This window comes from Urocitellus parryii, chromosome 9, assembly GCF_045843805.1.
Source record: "Urocitellus parryii isolate mUroPar1 chromosome 9, mUroPar1.hap1, whole genome shotgun sequence".
Classification (NCBI taxonomy): domain Eukaryota; kingdom Metazoa; phylum Chordata; class Mammalia; order Rodentia; family Sciuridae; genus Urocitellus; species Urocitellus parryii.
The window spans coordinates 48,232,611-48,256,052 of NC_135539.1; the positions used below are offsets into that span (position 1 = coordinate 48,232,611).

General features: G+C 38.1%; 1 protein-coding gene across 1 annotated transcript in view; it reads right to left on the reverse strand.

Annotated features, from left to right (window-relative positions):
* Positions 1 to 22,685, reverse strand: part of Mkx (mohawk homeobox) — a 62,911-nt gene extending 40,226 nt beyond the window's left edge. The window contains exons 1-4 of the mRNA XM_026410609.2: positions 22,435 to 22,685; positions 20,497 to 20,656; positions 11,866 to 12,019; positions 11,093 to 11,428 (exon numbers count right to left, since the gene is read on the reverse strand). Coding sequence (XP_026266394.1) covers positions 11,093 to 11,428; positions 11,866 to 12,019; positions 20,497 to 20,656; positions 22,435 to 22,622 — 838 coding nt within the window. The 5' untranslated portion in view covers positions 22,623 to 22,685. The remainder of the gene's footprint in view (positions 1 to 11,092; positions 11,429 to 11,865; positions 12,020 to 20,496; positions 20,657 to 22,434) is intronic.
* Between the last annotated feature and the right edge of the window lie 757 nt (positions 22,686 to 23,442).

Genomic DNA, 23,442 nt, shown 5'->3' on the forward strand with positions numbered 1-23,442 from the left:
CAGAGCCTCTGTTTGGGTCTTTTCTAACCATCATTTTAATAAAAGCAGCTGAGGGACAGGTGAGGTCAAATAGAGTACAGAGGATCATGAGCCTTTGGGTTCTTCTCTGAGATTCATTCCTCTTAGCATTTCACCAAGTCAGTGTGTGTTAGTGGGTAGGGATTAGGAATGGTATTTGGGGGTTGGTAATATGTCATGAAATCATAAAGTTGAGCTTTTTTATATTTTCCTAATGAGAGGAAAGTTATTGTAACTATAAACTAAATTTTACTGCTTCAATCATAGTAACCGTGAAATAGTCCTCAAATACCTTTCAAGATAGTTGAGAATTACTATTCCAGATGATTTATGTTTATAATTTTCCAAGTACATTTTAAGAACAAAAGTATTCATTAAAAAAAAAAGCTTCAGAAAGAAAAAAAAATACACAGGTTAGATAAGCTGGAGGCCCAAGGAGTGATGAGAAAATCTGAATTGGTGCCATATTTCTTAAAAGGTCTAAAATAAAGAAACCCGGGAGACACAATAACAACTCAAACAAGAACAATGGAAGCTCTGACCCAGTTGTGAAAAAGCTCCTTGATCTGGGTAAGATAGATTTGGCAGCCCAGAAGAGAATTATAGAAGGAAAAAGAAAATACAGCATGAACAGATGCAACCAAACCAAAGATAAGAGAACTTGGAAAACAATAATGTCATTCAATCTTAGTTGCAAACTAGTGAATGCTGTGTGGCTACATGAGCAGCCTATATCACAACAGCCCAGCTTCGTGCTAGGCTAAGACATCACAGCAAAAGCACCTGGCACCAAACAACTTCTGGCCAGGGATTTTAACGTTCAGAAATGTAAGACCCAGTAACATTTAAGGAATTCTTGCTCTTGCCAGATAGCCATCCTCTTGCCCTGAAGCCATGTGACAAATGATCCTAAATACCACTTTGCCTTTTAATCCATCTGCTGTCTAAATCAGTGTAGAAACTGGAAGGACAGCCTCTGAATTTTGGCCCTTCGCAAAAGGGTACATTTTAGTGTCATAATGACAGTTTTGGCAGAACAGGGCATTCTTATTTGAAATGTCTCTGCCATACTGAGATTTGTCCACCAGAATCTGAGTCTGGCTCCACTGAAGGGACAATCAGTTCTTAACACACAGGCAACTATGTGAAAACTTAAAGAGCAAACTGTTTCTTGGAAATCTCTCTTTATGAATGGTTGTCTCTGACTACCTTTCAGCATTTTAAAAGGTTTCATTTTCATTTGAGGTCTGTGTTTTTCCATTTTAATTTTAGATTACCAAAATATTCCTCTCCAACAACTATTATTTAAAAAAATGTTATTCACTTTATTGAAATGAAACCTGATCAAAGGCAAAATTTGTGATATATACTCACACACATATATATGTGTGTATATTTATATACATATACAAACCTATGTTTATATATACATATATATTTTTTAACATATTCCCTCTATCAAAGATGTATCTCTGATCACCATTTCAAAAATGCCCAAAAGTCATTGGGCAAGAGGCAGTTTTGAACCCTATCTATAGTCCAGAGATTCTGGAAGATTCCATGTGCCTTGAAGAGTTTCCGGCCATAGTGCCCACCATGCTTCCTAAATCTGTGAGATGGTGAAGTAGAAACTTCAATTTCATTTTTCCTAGGTGCCTGACTTGAGAAAATGTTAAAAGTGCCACCACACAGCACCTCATGTACCCTGCACTGCTTTGTCCTAGTGGGCTGCAAAAACTAGTTCATGATTCCTTTTTTTGACCGGGAAGACTCAAAACTGTTGGAAGCAGATGAGCGGTGCTATTGTTAAAGCTGAGATTAATCCATCTGCCTCAAACCACTTTCCAATTGGCTTGTTATCCTCACTTAAATTGTTTCTGACCACTTCCTGGTAATGACTTCAGCATCCCCTGTGATGCAGAAGGCAAAGGTAAGATACCACTGGTCACCTACAAAAGCTTCTGTGTTTTGCCAACTACATTCAATTTCTACAACTAACACACACACACACACACACACACACACACACACACACACACACCACACACCACAGAGACCCTTGGCTACTAACACTGACTATGGGGGATCTTTTACAAACCATTTCTATGTCCTTTAATACCCAAAGAATGAGCTCTGTGTACTGTATGGCTACCACAACTTACAATTTACAATATCATCTTATATTCAGACCTTTCTACAGTGGCTATTAAGAGAAGCTTTTAGAAATGTATGCACGTCTGCCTCAAATTCTCAAACATTCAAAACTAAAGATTTCAGTATTAAGTAAAAACCACTTAAGTATCTGAAATTGTCAAAAGCACTTTGACTTACTGTACTAAGGGTCAGGATCACATTTCCAAGCAATGAAGAAATAATATTTAAAAATCTACTTTTCAGCTGGACGTGGTGGTGCATGACTGTAATCCCAGCAGCTCAGGAGGCTGAGGTAGGAGGATCACAAGTTCAAAGCCAGCTCAGCAAAAGCAAGGTGCTAAACAACTCAGTGAGACCCTGTCTCTAAATAAAACACAAAATAGGGCTGGGATGTGGCTCAGTAGCCTAGAGCCCCTGAGTTGAATTTCTGGTACCCCCCCCCACACCGCAAAAAAATCGACTTTCAGCGCCTCAGAGAGTATCTAAAGCAATTTCCTAATTTGCAAAATAAGGGACTGAACTGAAGGATCCTTTAAAAATTGACTAATTGATTTACAAAAGTCCTTAGTTATTTACCTCTTTAGTAAAATGAAACTGAGAAAAATGAGGTATCAAAACTGTCAAAGAGGAAAAAAGGTTCATTATTCGGCCATTATTTAAACATGCCATCCTTTATTTAAACCAAAAACTAATAAGACAAAATTTAAATTTTGTAAACTTGGGCAAACAAATTTATTTTACGTTTTTTAAATTTGCTTCCTTAAAACTCAGAATTATAAATGATATCATTTATCACAGAAAACAAAAATACAACTTTCCAAAACTTAAAAGTACCAAAACTCAGGATTGGAGGAAAACACATATTTATCCTGAATAAAACTTCTGTTACATCAACAATAAAAATTTTGGCATAGAAAAATATCTGTTTAATTTTAGAAAATAGGGAGGCAGAAGGGAAACACCAATTGCAACTAACAAAAAAGAAAAAAAAAAGCAACCACTTCCATATTGATTAAATAGAATGGCTTGTTATTTTCACAAACAGTAAAAGCTTGTTGACAACCTTTTTATTCTCTGACCACAGAGGTGTCAATGGATCTTATTTGGTTGCATTAGTATTGTCAATATGTGAAAAGTCTACAAACCTAAGAATTAGTGGGCATGATGCACTTATATTCCTTATACATGGAAGAAGGAGAAGAAGAAGAAGAAAGAAAGAAGAAGGAGGAGGAGGAGGACTCTTCTTCTATGTCAGCTTTAGTGTGGCTTGAATTTTTATGACTTATTTAGAAGCCTCGGGGAATGAAAAAGTCTCTTCATGGAAATACTGACACAATCTTAACTATAGTGACAAGAACAAGCGCTTCTATGAAATTGTACCAGGCTGCAAGTGACCAATGTAGTGAGTTTGAAATGCACTGGATATTCAGCAAATCAACTGACTTGCTGATAAATGCCAGCAGAAGAATAAAATCAAAATACAGAGAATGCTTTTCACATTGGTGAACTTGTTTGATAGGAAAATGTATAAAATGTATGGCATTTTTTTGCCGAATGTTTTCTCTGATTTAAGGATGATGATTCATGATGTGGTGAGGGTGGGCATGAGAGGAAAAGGAGGGGGCATGGGGGTAGGAAAGACAGTGGAATGAGATGGACATCATTACCCTAAATACATGTATGAAGACACAAATGGTGTGACTCTAATTTGTGTACAACCAGAGACAAGAAAAATTGTGCCTTATATGTGTATTATGAATTGTAATGCATTCTGCTGTCATATATAACAAATTAAAAATTTAAAAAATGAAAAAAAAATGTATGGCATTTTTACTCTCACAAAGAGAGAGAGCAGAAAATGTAAAATTTCTGCATGGAGTTTTTCTCATTCTAACATGTGATTTCAAATAGTCTTTTCTTTTGTTGTTATGGTGGTAGTATGGATGGAACCTAGGGCCTTGTGTATTCTAGGCAAGTGCACTACCACTGTGATAAACCCTGGGCCCAAAAGAGTCATTATTAAAAAGTCAAAACTGTTTCAGGGTCCTTGTCAATCCTCAAAGTGCAGAAGAGTTTAAATGTGTGGGTCTAAATCCATGCTTTCTTTCTTTTTTTTTTTTTAAGGAGAGAGAGAGAATTTTTTAATATTTATTTTTTAGTTTTTGGTGGACACAACATCTTTATTTCATTTTTATGTGATGCTGAGGATGGAACCCAGCGCCCTGCGCATGCCAGGCAAGCGCGCTACCAGCTTGAGCCACATCCCCAGCCCAATGCTTTATTTCTTGATTCTCACTTCCAAAGCTATATACTGGGTAAAGATAAACAAAAACACCAACACTTGGTCTATCTGCTATACCTGTTATTCTTCAGTGCATATTTTCTTTAAACTAGCTAACCTTTTCCATTTATCATTCATGCATTTTCCTGCAAGTCTCTCTTTACTTAAAATAGATTTAGTTTCATTTTGTACTTTCCAAGTTTCAATTTTGAATTTCCTAAACATTTCATTATTTTAAGCTTTATTTTGTTGAATCTTTTTCTATTTTTTAAATCGTAAGTTTTCTTTCTTAAATTTTTTTTTTTACTAATTTATTCAGTTCCCTTTTCTTTCTCTTGTCATGTTGGCCTACACAGGCCAACATATCCTATGTACATTAAAATGTCTTTATGATTTAAAGAACAGACAGACTAAATCATTAAAATACTAACTTATTCACTTAAGAAACATTTATGAAGCAAATATGTAAAAGACACCTTACTTAGTGTTAGGGGGCCTATAAAAATTAAATTAATACAACACCTTTTCAGGGCCTCTTGGGACTTTTACTACACATAAGACAACTAGAAAATGTGGCCACATTTCAGAAATAATTTGTCTACAGTCAAAAACTTCGAAATCAGTGTTGTTATCTTAAGAAAGTACTACAATGGAAAAGGAAAGAACTATCCAGATCAAACACAGCCCTCAAAAAAATCTGTACATATTCAAACGAAGCTAATTTGCCACATACTTTGAATTTGTTTATGAACCACGTTGCTGTCTGAGGCTACAAGTCTCAGTATCTTCAGTTTGACCTTTTCAGGCTCTCCCATGATACCAAATAACAGAGAAAAGCGAATGAAAAGTCACCCCACAAAGAGCCAGCAAACTGCTCAAGCTACCAATGTTTGTTCCCCCCCCCCTCTCTCTCTCTCTCTCTCTCTCTCTCTCTCTCTGTTTGCCATTAACCTATAGGTTCTTCACAATGGACAGACCACTCCTGCAGTTCCATTTAAATTCCATGAATGAATCCATAAAGCAAATGCAATTTTCAAAAACCAGATGACTTTGAATTTCAGAAAGAACCCATGTAAATGTGCTTTGCCATTATCACTACTGTTAAATATTTATTAAGAATCCATAGCACTTAGAATAATGCTTCAGTTCTTATAATTCCACAGTAACTCTGCCCATACTCAAAGGTCAGAACTTCTATGAATCTCATTTAAAAGATCACTGATTTGACATAAGTAATTAGGAAAGTTCCTTTTTCCAAAGGCTATTCAAAAATTAGGGAGGGGGGCAAGTTAGGACTGTGATTAATCCTAAGGGTACCAATTTGTAAGAGTGGAAGAGCATTAAGAAGCAAGAGAGAGCTTCTAAGAGTACACCCCCAAAGCAGTGTTTAATATTATAGTTTCAGAAGAGTAGAAAATTCCCTTTTTTTAAATTGGTACTTAAATTTCTGCTATCTGGAAATTTCACTTTTGTGAAATACCTCATTCCCAGATGGGGTTTGACAGGTGAGGTACAAGACGAGAAATTGGATCAACTTTCAAATATCCTTTAAATGTCATTAACTGGAGCGCTGATAGAGGGTTTTATTATTTTCTGTTAGAGAATATCAACAGTCGTTCGTCGGCCAGGAAAAGAATGTCTGGAACAATCCAAAATGGCAAAGCTTAATCCTTTCACTAAGAAACAAGAAAGTGACAGCACAAAAAGGGAACAAAAATAAGAGACAAGTAGCTGAAATAGATTTACTGGTCAACAAAATCCCAAAGAGAAACCCAGCACAGACATAAATGCACTCAGGCTGTTTTGAAGCTCCCCCATATACTAATCCTGTAGTTATTGATACAGATCAATCAGAGATGATTATTAACTATTCAAAAGATTTTGCAAAGCACCTTTTGTGGGGGCTTGGGATGAGTGGAGGAACTTTGGATGGGGCAAAGTTGGGGGAGGGGGTTGGGAGTTGGAAAGAGGATGGAATGAAACAGACATCATTACCCTAGGTACATGTATGATGGCAAAGCATCTTTTAAAACCTTTCTTCTGGTTCATTAAAATATGTTCCTTTGACAAGTGGCCCAGCACAAAATGCAGGGCTTCATGAGCCTAATACAGGGCCTTCATTGAATGGATTTTACAAACATTCCTGTCTGTGACTGAATGCCTGTGGGAGGACTCTAGCTACAAATAGGTTATTCCTAGAGGAGGACTTGTTTCCTCAGTTGTTTAGAACCCACAGGAGTATATTTTTCCAAAGAAATGATGCTGTAAATCAAGAAGAAACCCAAGGCTGATCCAATGGGTTCCTAAACTCATTAGCATACCTGGATTTTACTACTGATAACCAGCTTAAATTATAAACTATAGGAATGTGCAAGAAGAGGAGGAAAAAAAATGAACAGAGAACAGCTTCTGCCTTTGAGAGTCACCATCACCCAAGATAGGTTTAGAAATAGCAGTTGACCTTTGTCATCCTCCCAACTTTCTACTTCCCCTTTCTTCAGCAACCAAAACACCTCTTTTTCTCATTTTGCTACAATTTTCCAACTGTGAGGCAATCTAAATAGAATCTCCCTCCCACAGTATTCCATGAACTAAGCAAAATGACTTTTTTTTTTTTTTCTCAATCAAAATCTCCATGTCTTCAAGGATAGTTAGCTCATTCCAGCAGAGGGGAAGCTAACCTGATTAATTCACACAAACACAGAACACAGTCCTATTTGCCTAGATGGTCTGGCTGTACCAGATATATCTAATTAAGACAGTTTAACAAGATGAAGCTTAAACATTCAGCCTCTTGGTAGCAGGTAACATTTATAAATTGAATACCAGCAGTAAAGCTCAGAGAAAAAAGCATTTGACTGTTCTACTCATTTATAACTTGTTCATTTGTGAGCTGTGAAAAGAAAAAGAAAAAAAAATGCACTAAGAACTTGCCCTCAGGCTGAACAGGAGAGAGGAAGATCACGTTTTATTTCAAGGCTTGCCTGATTTCCCCCTGTCACACTTTTTAGAAACTTCTTTCCTCCTCTGAAGAGGAGAAGACTTAATAGGCTTGGCTCTGAGGCTAAAGTCAAACCCTAATCCAAGTTAGGTGAGGTTCCTGTGGGTACTTGCACTATAAGGTGGCATGGATGGTTCCACCTGGAGAATATGAGGACAGAGGATGGGAGTGGAAAGCGATATGAAGAGTAGAGCTCTTAACCTGATACCTCAGAATCCTGAGGGGCCAGATGCCTGAATGCAAACTTGTAACTGGAATTCACCCCATCAAATGTCTGAAAATTACTGTTCATTAACCTATCATGATGAAAATTGATTGCAACTTTAATTTACATGACTTCATTCAACAATACACCAAGCGCCTAACTTCCTTGGGTGTTACTTAATTGTGTTTAGAAGCAGTAACTTTAATACTTCCAATCAATTGTAATGTTATAACTACTGTTGTCAGAAGTGTTTCAACCAATACTTATTGAGAGGCTACTGTGCCCCTGCCATAAGACTGCAGATGGCAGAGACTTAACATCTACATAAAATTAATAAAAAACATGTGCATCTGCTTTGATGGTTTCTGGTAACAATGTCTTCAATTAAGATGACTACTGATAATCTACAAGGCTTCTCCCTCCTAGGATTCAATAAGTGAAGTAAGACCCAGTGATCCATTATCCTTCTACACACCAACTTTCATTTAGCTATATTTAATGAAATGCATCATGAGTTAACAACTCTTATACAAATGTGGAGGCATAAAATTTCTTAGCAAAGAAAAACTAAGAACTTGTTCTTAGAGATGTTCTTAAAAGACATTTTGAAAGTTAAAAATCTTTGTACTACTGTAGCACTGTTGGAGTAGGGGTGGGGTGAGTTAATAGCAGACTTAGAAAATTTTTATTTAGGTGAGGGGAAAAAAATATAACCAGATGGAATTGAAGGAATTCAGAACAAGCCTCTATGCCAAAGAAAATCATAGCAGTTACTGAGAAAGCATCTCTTGAAATCCCATTCTATTATTTATACATGCATGTTAACCCAGCTACAATTGCCCGGATGCTGTCACTCAGTTCCCACTCAAGACAGCCATTTATTATTTGATCTAAAACTCAGTAGATCACTCTTAGATCATCAGTCTTTCTTAATTCTTCATCTCTAAAAATTAAAAAAAAAAACCATAAAATTCATGCATGAAAAACCAGAAGCATACACCTTTTGGTTGCTTTCTCATTGGTCACATAACTAAAAAATAGGCTTGTATTTAAGAAATAGAATTTGGCAAATGAATAGTCCTTAATATGGACCAAGTGCATTTGGAATGTTTTAATAAAAACAAATAGCCAAGATATTTAACTTTGAAAAGCATCAACTACAGGCATGCTACACTCTCTGACTTTATAATTTGTCACCTTTGAAAACAGTGTGCATTTTCAAAAGTCTTACCATAGTTCATAGAGCATATGACCTTGTTTTTACTGGGCAATGTAAAGAAATTTCTGAAGGAAAAAAAAATATTTTTAAATAATTAATTACAAATGAATGTACCTTATTAAGATTAATTTCATATTTTTCCAAAAATATTTCCTGCTTTTGTCCATGAAAATTTGTATTATCATAATTGTATTCAGTGTTTTCACATTTTTGAGTTGCTTTTGACTTATTACTACATTGTAAATATTCTCCTGTTGATACATACTCAGTATCAAAAATAAAAATTTTGACTTTTATGCTATCTTAATCTGGTTTGGGATTAGGATAACATTTATACTTTTATAAACCTGGGACACATCTATAATTTTATTTGCTCCAGAAAAACATCAGCCATTGGAATCATTTTTTCAAAGTTTGGGAAAAAAAAAACAATGGATTTATCAAGTGACACATTTTGGGAACTATATTTATTGAAATCCCTAATTTTTCCTAAGTTTTTGGTTATTAACACTTTCCTTATTTATGACTTTAATTCATGTGCTAACACCAATTCACTTCAGATACAAATTTACATATACTATATAGTCAAACAACTGTATATAGTACCTCATCATGACTTTACAATTTTTTTAGTAACTATGTTTTAGTTGCCACATCTCCTTTATCATTTCCTACTTTAAATTTGTGTCAATTTTTGCTTGCTTATTTTATTACTGCTTGTAAAGTGTCAACTTTTAGTGTACCCATTTTTATCTTTCCATTTTATTTTATTTTTATTCCTTTTACAGTTATCTATATTTGAATGACTTAGGTTCTATTCCTTTCTCTGAAAATAAATATTCACAAAGCTCTGAATTACCTCTGTATTCTGCTTTGGTCACACTAGTTAGATATTAATATGAGGCTTCTCCATTTTAATTTTTGGGTAAATGGACTTTTACTTTTTTTTTTAACCTCTTCCTAGATACAGTAACCACAAGATTTTTTTTTTTTTTATTCCTGAGTGCTTGGTGTTGTTTGTATTATTGGAGTAATCAATGTAAAAAGAAAATGAAGTGGATTTAAGTATTTTTCTCTCCGTCTTCTAGATAATATATCTTGGAAACCTTTGTAGATACTTGAACACAATATTTCTAGCTAAAGAATCTGAAGGGTACCTTAAATAAACTAAATTCGGATACCTTTCTAAAGCCCTATAGTTTACACTTCAAGCTCTTTGATATCATGAGGATTAAATGTAATATGAGTTGGGTGGTATCTGTCATGAACCTAGCATCTTGGAACTACTTACTAGTGGTAGCAGGTGTAATAACAGCAGCAGTCTGGTAGGAGTGGTTGTGCAAGCTCTGCTGCACTGTTCAGCAGAAGAGCAACTACTATGTGTTCTTGGCCTCGTTTTTCTTATCTGAGATTTAACAAGGCTGGACTGGATGCTTTCTGAAGTTGTTTCCAGATCCATCATTGAAGCTCATTTGTTGGCATTTTCAGGACCCTGACACTACTACACTGGATGTAGGTTACCCATATCCCTTGTTTCAAAACAACCTGCTCAAACACTCCTTAAAAGCACATCTCTCTGGTAACTGAAGTCATGATAAAAATTTTTACCAAACCTGCTATTTCCTCTGAACATTTTCAACAGGTAGAAGTTGACTCTGTTATTTCTGGAATGAAAGTAAAAATTTCAAAGCTATTCATCAGTCCTATTTTGCTTTCTAGGAATGAAAGTAAAACTTTTGAAGCAGTTGAAGCCAGACCTATATTTCTCCTTCACAAAAATTTGGCACCCATGCTAATATGTGTTCATTTCCTATCACTATTAGCAATCAAAACATGCAAGAGAAAAGATGGAATACAAAGTATTTGCATGTCTGGCTATATTCTAGCACATTCCTCTATTGTAAGTTTTTCAGAAGTGGCAATATATACTTTCTCTAAACATTGTTACCATTAAGATTTAAATCATCCTTAAGAATGAAAACTTATATCCACATTTTTAATATTGAAACTATCTTGATGTCTCTAAGACCATCATCTACTAACAAACAGATCCGTCAACAATTGAAAACAAAAGAAAAGCTTGTGTAACTGAATTTCGGACAAAACATGAATAACCTATGTTGTTATACTTGTTCAAATAAACTCGTGTGCTGCAGTTTTATTTCTGATTTACGTAAGGTATCACAGTAATCACAACAGAAAGCACAGGCTTACCTGTGCGATAGACAAAAGTGCCTTCGGTTTCTGATGATGATGGAGACACCAATTCTTCCTCAAATTCATTGGAGCTAAAAGATCCTGAATGGTTTCTTTGCCTTGTTTTTCCCATCATGGCAGTATTCGTGGCCATGACATGTCTCAAAGAGTCATTAAGGTAACGGTTCAACAAGCTGCTCTTATATTTGGGCGGCGACACGTAGTCCTCACTGGCCCGTGACTCTGGCCTCACTCCAGCTTTTATCACTGAGCTCTCACTCTTAATCACAGGATGATGAGCTGGAGTGCTATAGCCCCCTTCATTCATGTGGTTTCTTGGAGGATTTTCTCCATCTAGGGAGACAACAGATCACTAAATAGCACTTACACACATTTTCCTCAAGCATTTGATTATCATATTTAATCATTAAAAACATACATAAAGGAAGAACATATGCAATGTATAAAATTATCTTAGTGTAATGTATATAGAATTATTTTTAGGCAAAAGAAAACAGGCATCTATGTAATCTCTCCCTTATGGTATTTTAATTTTAATGAATTTCACAGAAAATGCTATTCTGACACACACATGATAAGTCTATAAGCAAGAGGAAAAAGCCATAATTATGTCGGTCCTTTAGAGTAAAAATGAAGTCACCTCGTGCAATAGAAAAGAACTGTTATGGCACCAGCATATTTTGTGAGGTCAACCTTTAAAATAGCAGTCGAGGTGAACTTCTTATTAGAGAGGCAAAGCAAAAGAAAGCAAAATAAAATTATTAACCAACCTTCAGAACAAGAGTCGTCGCTGCTTACACTGAGCCGCTCAGCATTTCCTTGTACATACTTGTTGTATAACTTTATTCTTAGGGCCCAGCTTAAATCTGGCTGACGCACAGTATTTTTAAGCCGACGTCTTGCATTGGCAAACCAATTTGACACCTAAAACAGTATTATTTTTCCATTAATGAAACATAAAAATATTATCCATTATGCAATGATTTTCTCATAAAGGATTTTTGTTGTTGTTGTTGTTCCTAGGATTGAACTCTAGGGCCCTCGACCACTGAGCCACATCCCCAGCCCTATTTTGTATTTTATTAGAGACAGGGGTCTCACTGAGTTGCTTAACACCTCACTTTTGCTGAGGCTAGTTTTGAACTCCAGATCCTCCTGCCTCAATCTCCAGAGCTGCTGGGATTACAGGCATGGACCACCCAATCCAACTCTAATAAAGGATTTAAGCTTCTCTCAGCATCTTGGATCATCAGACACAAGAGGACTAGGCACTAATATATCCATTTATTACTTCATCAAACATGCTGAGCACATTCTGTAGAGAATGAGACCTTTCTATATTCTGGTTCTGAGGAAAACAAAGAAGCCTTGCCAGTAAAGCATCTTAGTAAAGAGAAAAGTCTAGTGAGAGAGGCAGGCGAATATACAAATAACTGTCATAGGAAAAAATGTGATAAATAGCAGATAAGGCATTAAAGCAAAATGAAGCCAGGCATGGTGGTGTGTGCCTAAAATCCCAGTTACACAGGAGACTGAGGCAGGATGGTTGGAGCCCAGGAGTTCTAGCCTGGCCAACATAGTGAAAAGCACCCGCCCCCAAATTAAACTAACAAAAAAAAAAAGTTTCAGGAATTCAAAGAAAAGAGAAATTACTTTCAGAGGTGACTCAAGACTTCATGAGAATTTTGAAGCCAATCCTTGAAGGAAAGCCGGAGTATGGTAGGTGGAATGGAAGGAAAGTATCTTCCCAAGAAAGAGGACAGGGGAGCAAATATAAGGCCAATTCCAGAAACGTGAGGGATGAGGTGGAGGGAAGAGTTAAAAGATGACTAGGTAACCAAGAAAGCACAGCACCATTGTCAGGATGGAATGACATCTTTGGTTTGGGGAATATCTAGTTCTGAAGTGCTATAAAAGTATACAGGCGAGATGTCCAGCAAGAAAATAAAACTGGTTTTCATATCTCTGTTTGTATATAAAGTATGTTGAAACCAGTTCGTGTCTTCATATATGTGCTTTGGATAATGATGTCCATCACATTCCACTGTCCTTGCTAATCCCCTGTCCCCTCCCTTTCTCTCCCACTCCTCTGCCCTATCTAGAATTCATCTATTCCTCCCATGCTCCCTCTCCCTACCCCACTATGAATCAGCCTCCTTATATCAGAGAAAACATTCAGCATTTGTTTTTTTGGGGATTGATTAACTTCACTTAGCATTATCTTCTCCAATGTCATCCATTTACCTGTAAATGCCATGATTTTATTCTCTTTTATTGCTGAGTAATATTCCATTTTGTATATATGCCACATTTTTTTTTATCCATTCATCCACTGAAGGGCATCTAGGCTGGCTCCACAGTTTAGCTATTGTGAACTGTGCTGCTATAAACATTGATGTGTCTGTGTCCCTGTAGTAGGCTGATTTTAAGAAAAATTGTGGTATATATGTGTAATAAGAATTGTAATGCAAAAAAAAGTACATGTATAAAGGCATGAATTGGTGTGAACATACTCTATATACAAAGATATGAAAAATCGTACTCTATATGGGTAATAAGCATTGTAATGCATTCTGCTATCATGTATTTTAAAAAAATAAAATCAATAAAACTAAAAAAAAATAGAGCTGGGTATGTGACTCAGTGGTCAAGTGCCGCCCCTGAGTTCCAGTGGTCAAGCGTCCCCAGTATTCCTCCCCCAAAATAACTTCTCTGTTAGTATTACTTAATCTATTTTTTTATTATTTTTTGGGGGGGGGTGGGTACCAGGGATTGAACTCAGGAGTCCTCAACCACTGAGCCACATCCCCAGCCCTATTTTGTATTTTATTTAGAGACAGGGTCTCATTAAGTTAGAAAAAAAGAAAAGAAAAGAAAAGAAAACTGGTATCTGAGACTTCAAGGAGAGAAGATCAGATTTGAGAGGCAGAGGCACAGAGGTGAGAGCTGAAGCTGTGAGGAAGCAGAAGAATGTCAAGGGCCATGCTTAGGAAACCAAGAGTGACTAAGGAGGTAGGACTCTTGAAAGAGGAGGGGTGACAAAACCATCAGTCACAGAGCAGAGAAGCAAGGGGAGGAAAAAAGCCAAAGAATACCCATTTTAAGCTGAAAGTCAACTGTTTCTTAAGCACATGGGTGAAAGAAATAGACACTCCAAAACAAACAAACAAAAAATTACTTCTGTTCTTTTTTTAAGGTGCTATCAGATTTCCAAAGGCTAAAATGGTACTTGAGGTTTCTTCTAAAACATCCAGAATATCACCAGTATACAGATCTTTAAAAATGCGAAGAACAACTTTGTTTTTGAAAGAATGAAACATGGGAAGAGAATTTAGCCTTTCTGCCAATTTGTTCCAGAAAACAACTCCATGTTACTATAATGGTTTGTGTGGCAATGTTTTCACCGGAGTTTCATTTTTCCTTTCTTTTCTTTTAAAGTTATACTAGAAAGACACATTTTTTTTTTTTGCATATCACCCAAACCCTAATTATTGCATAAAACTGTGGTGAAGTCTACTTAAAAAACAAAAAGCAAAATTACATGTTTTTTTTTTCCTCCCTGTCCCCATGGCTAACACATGATTGTTTTCCCATATAAATTCAGTGTGTTCAATATTCCCTCTTTATGCTTTCAGCAATGATAATGTCCTTTCACATTTATGAGCAAGGATATAATATCTCACCACGGCACTTCAGAAGTCTAAGTCTTCGTCAACTTCTTGTCAAGCTGAGCTATTATTACTATGATTCAGTCTGACTTCAAATTCTCACTGGGACTACTCATTCAACAAATATATACTGAGTAGCTTTTGTACATTAGCCACGGTGTTAAGTGCCAGGACTGGATAAGCTTTGTCCCCCGCACTCCTGGAAAGACTAACAGTGAAGAATGAGACATGATTAACTGTGATACACAGGTGGCTATACACTATGGAAGCAAAAAGCACCTGGTCCCTTTCTTCATTACATTTGTCCAACTTCCCCAATTCTTCAATTCACTGCCAAAACTTTTGTCCCAATCCGTATGACTAACTACTAACTAGGAATTTTAGAATACTCTTCTTTCAAACTTCCCTACCTTCCATTCTGTTCTTTTAAGTGGATCTTAACAACCATCATGAAATTCAAACTTTGATGCGTCATTTTGATTTGATCACTTAAATTCTTCAAATCCTCATTAATGTCCTGTCATCCTATAACTGTGGTCTAATGACAAGAGATCAGGTTCCTTGTTCTGAATTTTCCAGAAATATGCTGTGTGAATTTAGTGAAGTCATTCAACTTTTCTGAACTTCAAATCCTTCATCTATAAAATGGATTAGATGATTCATAATATTCTTCCCAACTCTAAAATACTATGACCTGTGAATACAGCCCAAGTTCCTCTAGACCAGAGTTAATTCCCTTTAGAGTTGTTACAAACGTTACCTTCTGCTCTTACCACTACTCTCTCTCTATAGCAATCAGATGTGTGTGATTATGTCCTTCCAAGGACAGCCGGAAACTTCCCCATGCCTGTATCACTCATATTTAATAGAATCCAAACCCAAAATTTTCTTGTTACTTTCTTTACTAAACAGCATATAATTTAGACTGAATTAGTTAAATATTAACTAATCTTAATTTATACTGTATCTATATAATACAGGGTAAAATCTTATTCTTATGATACTCTTCATATAATACAAATGCAATGGACTTGAAATTTAAAAAAATTAGTGGACTATATTTCTAATGTAACTATGAAGAACCTTTAAGTGTCACGAAGGATTAACTAGTTTTTCATATATAGGGGTCATATCCTTTTTAATGTTTTATATACTCATAATTTTTACCATGTTATAATAGTTATAAATTAGGAAATATTCCAGAAAGATTCGCTGATATCTAACATAAGCTGTTTCTAAACTGATATCATAAGCTTGATTGGTTCCCAATCTGCTAATATATTTACTTTGCCAATATTTTATTAACAGAAATTTACAGTACAGCTGGATATAGTCTGAGGTGTTTAATATCCCCTTGCAGTAAGGCCCTACAAACAGAAGGCAAATCATAGGTTAATGAATTTGCATATGTTTAGCAATTTCTTTCTGATGCATTAATGCGAATTCCATGTTTCACTGAAAGTAAAAATACCAGTTCACATTTTCTGTCTTTTACATACTATGGATTCCTTCAGGTTGTTATCCAGTTCTCTTTAAATCGTATTTTACATGAAACAGGCTTCTAGCCTTGGGGAGATTCTAGAACAGCATTTTAAACTTAGTGCTTTAAAAACCCCATATATTTTTAGTGAAAACTTAAAGAGCCAAATATCTAGAAACTGGAAGAGAAAACTAAGCAATTTTCATCCTACTCTAACAGAGGTGTTTACATTCATCATATTGACAGAGCAATCATTACAGTGAACCCAAAGGGATAAATTGGCATGTGTCCATCTTTGAGCACACTGAACTAACAAACTTCTTTTGAGTTATTTAACTGAAATATTCCTACACTGTGTGGCTGGCCACTTGGAAAAATGTGCAAGGGACACTCTGAGTTGAATATTTTGCTGAATATTGAACAATTACTGCAAGCTTTGTAATTATTAAGACCATACATATTTCAGCAGAAGCACTCAATTCCAAGCAAAAACAGAGTTATGTCAACAGAGGGGAGAAACTCTTGCAACACAGAAATTTTAACCAAATTGTATGTGGACACATCACAGGAATTTGAAACTTGTATTATAAAAGGAGAAAATATCAACATGCAATTATTATTACTTGGTAAACTCCATATACTACAACAGTACAAACTCCAATCGCATACCATTTTATATGATTCCACAATAAAGCTGTTTATACTTCGAGAGTACATAGTATGTTTTTGTGTTTGAACAATGGACAGCTATAAGAACAAAGCAGAGTGGATTTTGTACCGTTAAAATCAAAGCATGTGCACATACACACACACACACAAATCATCCTTGTTAATCTTATAAAGAATTTTATATCTCATTAAGAAGATGTCAGAATAATAATGCAAATGAGAGTTAATCATAGTTATAGCAAAGTAGGATAAACTACTAAGTCAAGTGGGTAGAGATAAATAAAATAAATGAAAATTGCATGAACATTTCTTTCTGTTTCATTTTTCAGGGATGAAAAAATGTAGGTGCTGATTAATATTTTTTGGAGCTTTTATTTATTAGAAGTCCTAAAAAATCTGTTATCTTTTAAAATCATCTTTTTATTTGTAGGTTTAAAGGGAGATAACTGACCAAGTAACACACCCTTCCTTATCAATATAAAGGTAGCAAATTAAAATTGCTTTGTCTGAAAAGTCTGACATGATCAAAAGGAAAATATTAAGTGTAAAAGAAACTCCAAGAATATAAGATTTTTTTTGTAGTTAAGGAATAAAACAGTTATGCTGACAGCTTGTTAATACAAACTATGAGAAATAGGAGATAGGAGGCACTGCAAGAAACAAGAAATAGGAGTTGAACAGAAATAAGGAAAACACTCCATGTTTGTCTGAAGATATAGAGGATCAATTTTCAAATATTTTGAAAATAAAATAGGATATACTTGTGCTTATTCTGCAGAACCATCATATAACATTAAATATAATAAGCTTCCCTCTGTGTATTCTCTACAACAAAATAGGTTTTAAATCTAGAACATCTTTTTAGAGTTCAAGACATTCTTTAGTTGTCAGAAAGATATGCTGGAAGGCTCCATGATCATTATAGACTATTTCCCAAAAGGAAGCTATTTACTCTGCAAACACGTACAGATCGTTTACTGTATGAGAAGCACTATGCTGGAGTGATATGTCATGTGAATTCCATGAATAAGACATGACCACTCTTCTCAAGAAGCCTGGCTTCACAGGAGAAATTTATTCACTGGGAGAATCTGACTCATTTCATAGAATCTAATTTGCAAGAATCAGAAGCTTTACTCAGATCACAGTTTTATATATTTTTTCCAGAAGTGTAAAGTATTTACATAATTTATGCAGTTTTCCATAGAGTCAGAATTTGCTTTGGATGTCTAATTTATGCTTGACTTATACAAACCCCCATATATAGAAATAGTTATGTGTGTTTGTGTGCATACATTTTTTTATATAGACATAAAATTGTGCCTAATTGAAAATAACTATATCCAAAGCAGATTATATATTAAGGTCCCACTGTAGTTCTATATATTTCAACATTTTCCATTTATCACTCTAAAGTTTAAACTTTATTTATGGTAACATTTGAAAATCATTATACAGGTATCACTAATTATAAATAATCTTTTCCCTGTTTAAAAACTACATATTTTTGTTCATCTCTATTTTCTAAGAACTAGAATAAGAGAAAGGAAAGAGTGTTGAATGAAAATCTCATGTAAAAACATAGAAAATCTCATAGAAAAACATAATAGCCTTACCAAGTTCTAACTGCAAAAAAGAATCACTATTTGTATTTAAACTATCATTACAGGTAGCAAATAATTTGATTCTGTATTAAAATTATAACTACTCATAATTCAGCTCAACAAAATTACACAAAAAATTAAATGTCTCTCCTAATGGCAAGTGTTCTTTTTCAAAACAAAGTTCTCAAATACGTCAAATATTTTTGCTTTCTCTATGAAAGAATGACAAGGCAAGCATTGAATATGGAACAATATAATCAATCAAAACAATGTGATATTTTATTGGCATCATTGTAAAATATTCAAACAACTCTACCAATTAGTGTATTTCAAAATAAGTAGCATACCTGTTCAAATTGAAATTGGAGCATACACTTTTATTTTCATAAGCAAGTTTTTCTGATTGTAATAATTTTCTTAGAAACTACTTTTGTAAATCACTTCCATAGTTTTATGTTAAACAGATAGCAAGCCAAGAACACTAAGTTAATTTTTCCCTCCAGTGCCGCAGCAAATCACTAATAATAAAACTTCCTGTTAATAGGAAGAAAAACAGATGTTTCTCTCTACAACTGTTCTGAAAATAAACAGAAAAATACATATTAGAATTTTAATCAGCCTGACTACAGGCCAACTTTCATGCTTGTCAAACTTTCCAGGATTCCTAAATGGCAAAAAATGTTCTGGGAAACATTTTTTATTTTTATCATTTTTTAAATTTTGGGGTCCCCCCCCCGTATTGTAAATTTAATAGAATATCCAAAATTTTACCAATACAGTTATGTAGTACTGTGATATATAAAATTTCCTAGCCCATCTAATTCTTCCTCCTCTTTATGAATCTATCTATTCTGTTTGCATGTATGAAAGCCCATGCCATCACATTTATTGGTGTGATGGAAAAAGCATTTGATCTCGAATTACATTATTTTTTTATTTTCAGACCTACCTCCACCCCTTACTGACACTTAACTTCCAAGGACGGGCCTTTGTTATGTCACCTGTAAAATGTGCATAATATTAACTGCTTTACATCAACCTGTTTTGTGAATAGAAAATAAGATTATATTCAGAAAAGTTAGTCAAATGTGAAGTCGTGTTTGTTCACTAGAGAAGAAACAAGCTTGCACCATTTCTCTACACTTGACAAAGTAACCCAACCATCTGAAATCTGAAATCTGCCTCCTTTCCTTAAACCCAATGGAAAAGTACAAGCAGCAAAGTGCTGTGGATTCCATCTAATGCCATGATGAAGCTTCCTACTTAGGAAAAAAAAAAAAAGTACCCAAACCACTTCCTGCCTTTCCTTCCATCTCCCCTCCTACCCTCTGATATTGGTAATTGAGAAGTTTATTCTGTATCGGAGCTTTAATATAGGCTCCAATATGCTGCACCATGATCAATGGTTCTCAAAGCTGGGTCCAGGGTTCTCAAAGCTCTGTCCAGTGCCAACAGCTTCTGCCTCACCTGAGAACTTGTCAGAAATGCAAATTATCATCGGCCCCACCCCAGACCTGAATCTGCAACTGTGGGGTGGGGCATAGCAATTTGTTTAAACAAGCCCTCCAGGCGATTTTGGTGCACACTAAAGTCTTAAATTCACTTGTGGATAGCACCATATGTGGCTCTACAGTTCGGATTTCCAACTATTTTTTTCATACCTCCACAGTTGACCTTCCATTCCTCTCCCTAAAGGCTCATCCTTCAGACCCCTCCTGAACCGATATTTTCATTGAAATGATAGATGAGAAGAAACTCAAAAACTTTCCCCACAGCAGAACTATGCACCTGTGCCTACTCCTCAACGTCGTCAGATGCTTAAGCCAGAGCTTCTTGACCTGTCCTTCCCTCTCCACTGGGCTTCACCAGTCCCCAGGGAGAGGCGCCACCTTCAGAAACATACAAAAACCAAGTGTACCCGCTCCTCAGTCGCTCACAGGGAGACGGATCGGGTCCAGGGCTTGTGTGTGTCGCGATTACCTGCACTAGCGTCATCTGTGAGCCGAGAGCCAAGAGAATCTTCTCGGTCTTGGTGGGATACGGATTGTCACGGTGCTTGTAAAGCCATTGCTTAAGGGGCCTCGCCATGTCTTGCAGGGCTTGTCGCTTGTGCCTCACCTTCCCGCCATTCTGCCGGGTCCTAGGATACGGAGAAAGAAGAAGGCTGTGCTGAGTGGAGCCATTTGGGGTCTACAGGCTAGAACCCTTTACGCAAGGACGTATTTCTGCGGCTGTAGCCCCCATCGGTGGTGAACGACCGAGAAGCTCCAGCCTGGTGCCGCAGCGCACCTTAGCTGGGTTGTGCATTACTGCTCCGCAAGCCCTGAGGTTGGGGCAAAGCAAGGGAAGAAAGTCACAGGATTTCTGGGTGGGGTATCATCTCCTCAGCGTCTCTCTTTGAAATAGTCTGCGTGTCGCAGAGTATCGTGTGGCAGTGCAGGACAAGACTCTATGTTTTACTTGAAAGGGGCGGGAGGGTACCTGGAACTCAGTAGCTCAGCTGATGTTTAGGAGATCAGGCTAAGTGATTTGAAGAAAACAGTTAATCAGGTTGCAGGTCTGGAAAACAGGACTAATTGTAATCCTTTCTGTGCCCGCTAGCACCACGCCCTTGAGCAGCCCTGGCCCTATCAGCAGAGCTGGGTCAGCCGCCCACTCTCCAACGTCCTTTCAGGATGTTGCCTGGCTTCAGTCGCTTGTGGTCAAGAAAAAGAGTCACCCACTGGAGGGCATGAATAAAACAAAGAATGATGGCCGCCCCAGCTCTCCGAGCTCTCATTTTCTTCTGATCCTTTGGGGGAAGGGGGAAACTTTCCAAAGAAAAGATTGTGGAAGATGATTACGGAATATTAAAATCCCCCTAAGGATAGTTTCCCAACAAATGAAGAGTGAAAAGTATGTAAAATTCTGACCCATCAGACTCCAGGTAAAGCACATTCGAAGTGGAAGAGGCAGAACAGCCAAGAACCTGAAGCTCGGCCTCTGGCGCTGCGCTCCCCGCAGGCTCCGGGAGGTGTCGCCGCGCAGCCGCCAGCGTACTGGGTTGCCCACTTTGTAGAGCTCCTGCGCCTGCGCCTCTGCCTTCTGGGCTTCTGCCTCTTTAAACACTTTGAAATGCAATTCCATCCGAACCAACTGGTAGTAACATTTTGACGAAACTTAATCTCTATTTTACTAACCAGCAACGCCGCAGAACAAGCAGCTGATGCAATCGTTCAGGTGGAGGTGGCCAGGACGTCCGCCCCTCCCCAGGGGGGCCGCGCCAGGAACCGCCAGGACCTGGCCGGGTGGAGACTGCCCTCCACGCCCCGGCCGAGGTAGCAGATGGCCCACCCGTGAGCTCCCGGCGCCAGGCACCCCACTCACCCGGCTAAACCGAAAGCCGGTGCGGCAGGCCCCGGGCCTTTCCCTCCGGGCTCGCTGCGGGCCCCGCCGAGCTGAGCGCACTCCAGGGACGCCCTGCGGAAGCCGACCTTTCCAACACCTACTCCAAAGCCAGGCGAGCCGCGAGGCCTCCACTAGGGCCTCCAGTGACCGGAGGAAGCCTCTGAGGCTGAATTGGGAATCCCCGATTACTTAGCCCTGCCCTATTCCTATGCATCTCTTTCAGTCCCTTCTGTGCCCGCGGCACTGAGAGGGGTAGAAGCTACCCTGAGGTCCAGGTAGCTGAGGACTGGGGACAGTTCCAACTCAGTTTTCAATACCACTCTTTGGAACTGTTCTAACGAATGGATCCCGCAAGCTTTGAGAGGCTAATTCCTTAAAACAAGGACGCGCGGGCCCAGAAGGCGCCTATCTGCCCTCTTGCGAACTCCGGGACCTTGACCTGCGGGTCAGTTTCCCCTTGACTACTGGGTCGTTCGCCGCCCCCCGACCCCGGGTTTCAGGCCAATAGTGCCCCCAGGAGCGCACGCATACCCGGTCCTTCGGTGTCTCAGGCCGAGGTTGTCCTTGAGGGGTGGGCCGTCGGGAATGCCCACCTCGGGACGGGCATGTGGACTGTCCAGGACACCGCCATAGGGCCGACCACCCCGCTCCCGCTCTGGAGCTCCTCGATCCTCAAAAAGCACCGCGCCGCTGAGCTTGTTGAAGACGATAGTGTTCATGATGCGGGTTGATAGGGACGCGTGGCGCGGCCGCAGCGCCTCGGAGCCGGGCCGCCAGGAGCTCCACAACAGGGCTCGGGTTCTAGGAGATAAAGGTGCATCACGTTACTCGCTGACAGTGCACAGATTCCTGCAGGTCCGGGGCCCTGAATTTGGCAGGGGAGACCAGCTGCAGAGTCGAGGGGTGGAGCTGCACCGCAGCTTCTGGACCAGGGAACGCCCGCCTATTCCTACCTGGCTATCCTTCCTCCTCCACCCCACACACACCACCACCATCACACAATCATGGGACAGGCCCCCACCCTCCTTCTTGCTCTGACGATGAAACTCCCACCTCCACCTCTGGGAACTTCAACTACGAATAATTCACCCACGGAGGCACAGGAAAGTAATTCCTGAACAAGCCTACCGATCTCTGAGAGAAGTACGCTCGGAATAACGGACCAGGATAGGCTAAGGCTGCGTGTTCTTTAATCACAATATCAGATTAAAGTCACTGGGGTTGGAAGAAAAGGAAGAGTTAGGGAAATATGAACAACTGCGTTTCAAGGCTCAGTTAATGAGTCACAGGCCATAATGGGATTTCAGGGGGGTCATGTGTTCTAGATCCTGGATGGTTTGGTTGAAACCCCTGAGTCTTTCTGCTGTGGTCCCTGGGTTGCGGGTGAGAGCAGAGGAAAGTTAGAAATGGACTCTAGAGGTGAAAAGCTAAGTGGCATCAGGGACAAACATTCTCCCCACTCCCTCAGTCTTCCAATCATTCCCCCAACCCGCTGCAGAACGCTCGGGGTTCTGGCAGGTTCAACACACCCGTTTCTGA